This window comes from Crocodylus porosus, unplaced genomic scaffold (assembly GCF_001723895.1).
Source record: "Crocodylus porosus isolate Cpor-Errol unplaced genomic scaffold, CroPor_comp1, whole genome shotgun sequence".
In the NCBI taxonomy this organism is placed as follows: Eukaryota; Metazoa; Chordata; order Crocodylia; family Crocodylidae; genus Crocodylus; species Crocodylus porosus.
Genome location: NW_017728924.1, coordinates 6,902,228 through 6,910,578, shown reverse-complemented (window position 1 = coordinate 6,910,578; position 8,351 = coordinate 6,902,228). Strand labels below are relative to the sequence as shown.

The 8,351-nt window shown below is 45.7% G+C and overlaps 1 protein-coding gene across 1 annotated transcript; it reads left to right on the top strand.

Annotated features, from left to right (window-relative positions):
• The first annotated feature begins 101 nt into the window (after nucleotides 1-101).
• Nucleotides 102-3,753, top strand: SLITRK2 (SLIT and NTRK like family member 2). The gene has a single exon (XM_019540279.1). The coding sequence runs from the start codon at nucleotides 171-173 to the stop codon at nucleotides 2,745-2,747; it is 2,577 nt and encodes an 858-aa protein (XP_019395824.1). The 5' UTR covers nucleotides 102-170; the 3' UTR covers nucleotides 2,748-3,753.
• Nucleotides 3,754-8,351: the final 4,598 nt, after the last annotated feature.

Below are 8,351 nucleotides of genomic sequence, written 5' to 3'. Positions count from 1 at the left end.
AAGCCCGGCGAGCCCCGGCGCGGGGCGCACAGACGGCGGCGGCCCCGCACCGCGCCGGAGCTGCGCGGCGGTGGTGCGGGTCGGGGCGGCAGGGGAGGTGGAGGTCGGGCCGGTTTAACCGCGGCTGTGCTGTGCGCCCCGGCAGGTTTGGGGACCGACGGCGCCTAAAGATGCTGAAGGGCGTCTGGCTGCTCGGGGTGTTCAGCGTGGCCGGGATCCCGGCGCCCAGCCAGAGCCGCAAGCCCGCCAAAGACATCTGCAGCAAGAGCCGCTGCCCCTGCGAGGAGAAGGAGAACGTGCTGAACATCAACTGCGAGAACAAAGGCTTCACCACGGTCAGCCTGCTGCAGCCGCCCCCCTCCAAGATCTACCAGCTCTTCCTCAGCGGCAACGCGCTCACCCGCCTGCACCCCAATGAGTTCGTCAACTACTCCAACGCCGTGACCCTGCACCTGGGCAACAACGCCATGCAGGAGATCCGCACCGGCGCCTTCAGCGGGCTGCGCACGCTCAAGCGCCTGCACCTCAACAACAACCGCCTGGAGGTGCTGCGGGAGGACACCTTCCTGGGCCTGGAGAGCCTGGAGTACCTGCAGGCCGACTACAACTACATCAGCGCCATCGAGGCGGGCGCCTTCAGCCAGCTCAACAAGCTCAAGGTGCTCATCCTCAACGACAACCTCCTGCTCTCGCTGCCCAGCAACGTGTTCCGCTTTGTGCTGCTCACCCACCTGGACCTGCGGGGCAACCGCCTCAAGATGCTGCCCTTCGCCGGTGTGCTGGAGCACATCGGCGGCATCATGGAGATCCAGCTGGAGGAGAACCCCTGGAACTGCACCTGCGACCTGCTGCCCCTCAAAGCCTGGCTGGACACCATCACCGTCTTCGTGGGGGAGATCGTGTGTGAGACGCCCTTCCGGCTGCACGGCAAGGACGTGACTCAGCTGACCCGACAGGACCTGTGCCCTCGCCGGAGCTCCGGCGACTCGAACCAGAGGGAGAAGCATCCTGCCCCCTCGGACACCCACGTCCAGAGGCTGCCGCCCACCGCCAACTCTGCCGTCGGCCCCACCAGAGCCCCGAAAGCCAGCCGGCCACCCAAGACCCGGAACCGCCCGACGCCTCGGGTCACGGTGTCGAAAGACAGGCAGATCTTTGGGCCCATCATGGTGTACCAGACCAAGTCCCCCGTGCCGATCACTTGTCCCGGCGGCTGTGTCTGCACTTCGCAGAGCTCGGACAACGGCCTGAACGTGAACTGCCAGGAGAAGAAGATTAGCAACATCTCAGACCTGCACCCGAAACCCACCAGTCCAAAGAAGCTTTATCTGACGAGCAACTATCTGCAAATTGTCTATAAAACCGATCTCCCCGAATACAGCTCTCTGGATTTGTTGCACCTGGGGAACAACCGGATCGCAGTGATACAGGAAGGTGCCTTTACAAACCTCACGAGTTTACGCAGACTCTATCTCAACGGTAACTACCTTGAAGTCCTGTACCCCTCCATGTTCGAAGGCCTGCACAGCTTGCAGTACCTCTACTTGGAGTATAACGTCATCAAGGAAATCCTACCCCACACTTTTGACGCTCTGAGTAACCTTCACCTCCTGTTTCTCAACAACAACTTGCTGAGGTCGCTGCCTGATAACGTGTTTGGTGGCACTTCCCTCACCAGGCTCAACCTTCGCAACAATCACTTCTCACACTTGCCTGTGAGAGGGGTCCTGGACCAGCTCTCGGCTTTAATTCAGATAGACCTTCAAGAAAACCCTTGGGATTGCACATGTGACATCATGGGGCTGAGGAACTGGATCGAGCAGGTCACCGAGCAGAGCCATCAGCAGTCTGGTCCCCCCGTGGTGATCAACGAAGTCATCTGCGAGTCTCCGACTAGGCACTCGGGCGAACACCTGAAGTTCCTGAGCAAGGAGGCCATCTGCCCCGAGAGCCCCGGGTTGTCCGACTCGACTCTCCTATCCGTGGACCAGAACACAGACACGCCACACCTCCCTAGCGTCTTGCCCAGCTCCTATCCAGAAATACACACCGAGGTCCCGCTCTCAGTTTTAATTTTAGGCTTGCTGGTGGTGTTTATCCTGTCCGTCTGTTTTGGGGCAGGCCTGTTTGTCTTTGTGCTGAAGCGCCGGAAGGGAGTGCAGAGCGTGCCCAGCAGTGCCAACAACTTAGACATCAGTTCATTTCAGCTCCAATATGGGTCTTACAACACGGAGACCCACGATAAAACTGAAGGGCATGTTTATAACTATATCCCCCCGCCGGTGGGGCAGATGTGTCAAAACCCAATCTACATGCAGAAGGAAGGGGATCCAGTGGCATACTACAGGAATCTCCACGAGTTTAGCTATAGCAATCTTGACCATAAAAAAGACGACCCAACCAGCCTTGCGTTTACAATCAGTGCAGCTGAATTGCTGGAAAAGCAGTCCTCGTCAAGGGAACCGGAGCTGCTGTATCAAAACATTGCAGAGCGAGTCAAGGAACTCCCCAGTGGTGGAGTAGTTCATTATAACTTTTGCACCTTACCCAAAAGGCAGTTTGCCCCTTCCTATGAATCCAGACGCCAAAACCAGGACAGGATAAATAAAACTGTTTTATATGGGACTCCCAGGAAATATTTTGCAGAACAATCAAAACCCGAGCATCCTTTACTCCAAGGAAAGCTACAAACAGAACCAGACTACCTCGAAGTTCTGGAGAAACAAACTGCGATTAGTCAGCTGTGAGGGTGGGCGGGAGGAAAGGAGGCATTTTTAAAAGGTCTGCGCATCAGACTTGATGGCTTCAGAGTCAACAGCAATGTGATGTGTCACATTCTCACCCGTTCCACTTTTTTCAGTACTAAAAAAAGAAAGAAAAGAAGTGGAATCCTTATACTACGCTGGGGGTGTGGTGTTGCTTTGGCAAAGTTCCCTTTAAGTTATTTCTACATCTCTGCCCCTTTAACTCACTCCCCTTTAGGAACAGTCTCTGCAAATGAATGTTGCTACCATAGATTTTGCATAACTCTCTTTTTTGCCTTGGGAGGAAGTGAGGAAAGGGGGACTTGGGGGTATTTTTATTTTTTTTTCAATTAAAAGTGGAAGAATAATGTATTCTGTAGAAGATCTCCAAAGATCTTTTTTTTCTGGACTATTACTTTTTTTTTTTTTTTTTTTGTAAATAATAATATACAGTACTGCTGTTTCAATTACCAAGTGTAGCCACTGGGCGTCACTTCTTTGTGTTAAAGTGCCTTTGCACTTTAAGTACATTATTACTTAATTGTTGCTCTTAGCTTTGATAAATTGAACCTATTTTAATGTGTTGTATTTTTGAAATTAAAAAAAAGATGTAAAATAGATCTATATGTCAGCTGCATTAAATCGAGAGGTTGATTTATAGGAAAGCTGCCCTTCTTTAAGTGAATTTAGGTCTAGGACTTGAACTGTAAATTATTCTGTTTTTTTTTTCTCCCTCTGGGTTTGTTTTAAGTGATTCACTGAAAATCAACTAAGGGGATTTAGCAATGGACTAGAGGTAATCAACTGCCTCAGCTGGGGGTAACAGTTCATTAATAAAAGACATTTAACATGATCTCATAGTGAACTGAACAATTAATGTCCCTTCTTAATTCATTACACTGCAGCTAACACAGTAATGTTCTGTGGTTTAAGATTATTTTCATACTGAAGAGAACATTACTCTACTTGTAATATCTATTTTCTGCATTAAATTAGATATTTTTGTACATTTTATGACAGCGTTTATATTTCTAACATTTGGGTTGGAATTAACCGGTTGTTTTCCTGCCAGGTGTAACATTTTCATTTTGTTTTAGACGCGTGTGCACCAGCAGGGGCCGCCACACACTTCATTACACGCACAGGCAAGCTCATTAATGAACAAACTAATTTGCAGAGAGACTTCAAAGGTGAGATTAGAACCCGGTCCTTTCAGCCGGCCTGTTGGGGTAGCAGAGATTGAGATGCGCATCCCAGCAACTGTCAGCTGTGCGATAGTGCCATAACTAAGGGGGAAGTAATGTTGCAATAATCCTCACCTAGCTGATAAGTAACTCCTCTGAAATACTGTATTTTTTTTTTTTTAAGTCACCATTTGATTACCTTCAATCTCCAACCGCGTTCTAATACATGCATTGGTCAATGGAGGCAGGACGTTTCTCGGGTTTGCTTTCCCCATAGGCTCGTGGTACTCGAGTCTCTATCTTAACACCTTAACTATACATGTCTGTCCTTCTTGGAGAATATTGAAACCATTTTAACTAACAAGTGATATACACCAACTTTATGCAGCCGTATTAGCCTGTAAATAATTTTTAGATGCAAACATTATTGTGCGATTTAAACAAACAGCCCTTATTTACAACAAAAACAGTTTTGTTTTGTCTATTGTAAATCCTTATGCAACTGGGATGGTGATCTGCATATAAAGTAGGCCAAGCTTTTCAATTCCTTATTAAAGCAATTGATGGAGTCTGAAAGAAGCACACTGTTTCCTTTTCATAAATAGGTTACTGCACATAATAATCCTTTATTATCATGCAGAGTTTGAAGTGGACTCTGCTGACTGATTTTTTTTTTAAAGCTTTACTTTAAATGATCAAATAATATAATTTCGGAAACTTGGAGAAATTTTAAGCAAGGGAAGTTTGACGATAAATAGCGATCATCTATCTTGTTTTAATCAGGCCTCTGCCAACAGGAAGTCGCTTTATCTTTAGGGACTAAACAAGGCTTGCATGTATATGGCTGGATATCCAGCCCATTCAGCAAACTGTCTGCTAATGATTTATGTGGCATCTGAGTACATTAATATGCTAACATGTCAATTCTTTATGTTTAGAGCCCATAACTTCTATTGCTGTTCATTAGATCAGGTTTAAAACTGAAGTGCTACAACGAACTACTGAAGAATCAGTCTTCAAAATGGTCTCACTTCAAGAAGGAGGAGAAATGGTATCACATTAGTTGAACTTGGAACATTTTCCTGGAATAGCATCCATCTTTGGGTGAGGTATTTATTTGAGAGCTTCCAATAGTGTCTTATTGTGGCTGCTGTCCCTGGGTACAACTAAATGTATTTATTGTTGAGACAACTTGGAAGAGCAAACGCAGGGAACATTTAAAGGGAGACTCTTGTGAAGGGACTTGCTGTGTTAACTCTTTTCAAGTTCCAATTTAGCACGGGCTGCGAAGGCACGCACTGCTTCTATATCTGTAGTGTGTTAGCAAGTGCTCTTGTCTTTTGCAGATAAAACAGAACCAAGCTAAAATGTTCTTGCTCAGAAAAAAAATGTAAATTTCCCCCCTACCCCTTAATTAAAATGGGCTTTCAGTTCCATACCGTTTACAAAGAATGTGAGATTATAGGTTATTTTGGGACCATTCTGTTGTTAATTTTTAATATTTGTTTTGCTTCCCAGACTGAGTTTTTTGCACCTGGTTTCCTTTGATGGCACAGAAATGTTTTTCAGATGTTTTCCCTTACATAGTTTTAGCTCTGTGAATGTATTTTATTTAGCGAATTCATTTTGGCTTGTCTCCTCAGCACGAACGTTAAAAAAACCTTTCATATTCTATGATGGGGGAGGGTCCTACCCCTTGGAGGATATTTATTCACTCTTAATTTATTCCCATTGTGGAGAAATAGGAGACCTATTTAAGGACTTTCTCTAACTAAGAAAGGTACTTCTGCAGCTGTTCTTTCGGGGAAGGCCTTTGGGCCTTCTCCATTGCTCTGGGGGCTGCTTCTTCCTCCTAGCAGAGCTGCTTACCTTATTTAGCAGGCTCCCAATGGACAGCAGTTTGAAAAGATGGCCCTGGTTGGCAGGTCCTTTCCAAAAAGAGAACAAGAGTGACACAATCAGTGATCAGAGACTTAAAAAAACCCCACAAAACTTTTGGCCTATAAAACAGGGTAAGCAGTTGCCTTCCCTGATAACTTCACACACATATGAAAGCTAATAAAATGGTCCCCGCACTAAAGGAAATTGGGTAATATGGGGGACTGGCACTAAAACATCATAGTTGTTTGCACAGCAAAAGAAGAGCTGTGTATTTTTAATCCATGGCTGTTCATTAGAGGCTGTGCATCTTTGTAGAGATAAGGTGGTAAACCAACAGGGCTGCTGGCAAAATCAGATCCCAAGCAGGGCTGTAAGAAATGAGCTGTTCTGATGGCAAGAGGAAGCCAAATGCGACTCTGATTTATTCCCACGTGTGTAAGGACAGAGGGTGGAAGTACAAAGCAGGGTAGGATAGAGGCAGTTGTTCTCAGGCAGGCACTTGGGAGAAACTCTGTTGGGATTACTTGCCGTGTAGCATTCCTGTAGCTTCTTGACGGTTTCGTGTTTTAAGTGTGTGTGTTGGGAGGAGACAGAGAAGGATATGCAGCTGCTGGCATCCTTGGTCCTTCTCACTGGTGCTGGGCTGTTGCTGTTCAGGTTCCAGTTTCAGTAATTGCCAAGTGGCACTTTAACTGCTTCCCTTCCCTCTCCTATCCGACCTGCTTGTCAGGAGGGCAAGGGTTTGCCCTTGCTACCACCCCTCTGTTGTATGCTTATTCCTGAAGGCCTGCCCAGGCTTCCCCACGAGTTCCCATCTTCCCACCCACCCTCTTCTGCATCCTCATACCTCCGCTGTTCCCTTCACCTCCTTAACTGCGTACATCCTCCAAACCCTCTGGCCACCTTTCTCCTTGCCTGCACTCAGACCTGTCCTCCTGTGCTCTCCCTTTTTCTTCCCACGCAAGTCCTTCCCTTGCCCTGTTTCCCTTTTGCTGACTTCCAGCACGGGAGGGAACGAGTCTCCCTATTCTGTTGACTGCCTATTTGTCCTGCCTTCTCTCAGGGCTGCTGAGTGTCTGTGTCGTGAATGACGCTGCCAGATCTCTTTGGTATACCTAAGTACTGTACCGGTATTAGATGCAGCTCTATATATCTGTTTTCCTCCTCATTTCCTCAGCTCAGTGCTTCTGTCCCTGCCATGGCTTTCACGTGTGCTTGTCAGTCCAAGAGCTGCCTTGCCTGGGTTAGGGGTCCCTTTGATGGGGCATTAATTAGTGACTTGACTAAAACTATAGTCATTGCATTCTGGTGCCCTGTTTCCTCCAGTAGTTTCAACTAGACATTGCTTTCTTTGTTTTCTGACCAAGAGGGTATTGTGTATTGTTGTACCACTATGCACGCACTGTCGGATGTGGTCTCATACCACCCCAGAGGTGGCTGCATTTTGTTGGTGGATGAAGCAGTAACTATGCAGTTTGTAGTGGTTTGGGATAAAAGATGGTTATAAAACTACAGGGCAGAGCATTGTGTCTGAGTCATTTTTGTTTCCGAAACGAAGGCTATAACAAAAGCTATAACTTTGGTATCAAGCCTAATGGTACAAACAACTTGAATTGCATAAATAGACCTATTTAAAAAAAAATACTGACCTTGGATAAGAATACAAATGCCATAATTTTAAACTGCTCATGAGTGAAATGAGATACTGGAAATGTTAATGAAACTTCTTAGGCTCAGGCAAACTAATCACTGATACAGTTTGTGATTTTTCATATTATTGCTATTGCAGATGGAAAATGTCATTTAACAGAGGGGGGAAAAGTCCTATTTACCAAAAAATGCAGAGAAATTAACTTTTGGAGGATATGGCATTTTTCAGTTTTGTTTTGTTTTTTTTCCACAGAACAAGGGAGAAGTACAGAAGTTATAGTTTTTGCAAGGGCATCATTAAGCCCATTTGGTTTATTGATCTTATAGTTTTTCTGGGCATGGAGCCAATCATTTTCACTAAGGTTTTTAATCATAGCTTATGAGAGAGGTGGATTAATGAGAGGTTTTGGGGGGTGTTGTTTTTGTTTTTCCCTTCTTTGGAAGCAGATGATTGACGTGCCTGTGAGTACAGAGTTGATCATTTTCAATAGAATAAATTATGGAGAAGCAGTTGGCTTTTAATCATGCTAAAAACCATGCAAGAGTATTAGTATTGTTTGAGTATGAAGAGCATGAAGTCTGATTTGTTCCTAAGATTATGAACAAAATCACAACCATTTGAGTACCACAGTGGCTGCTGTTATGTAGTGTTCAGCATCTGGATGGATTAAACTTCAGGTCAGCTATACTATTTACCCCAAAGTGTATTCACATAATTGAGCTGATTTGGTCTTTTTGTGCTGTGTATCACGTTATCGCTTATTAGCCTCTCTGCACATCTATGGATTTAGCACACTTACGAATAGTTTTGCTGGAGATGTGTTGTATCCAAGAATGAACCTGGTTAAAATGATTTCTAAGCCTCTTTATTAATAAAAAGGGTTATGGATTG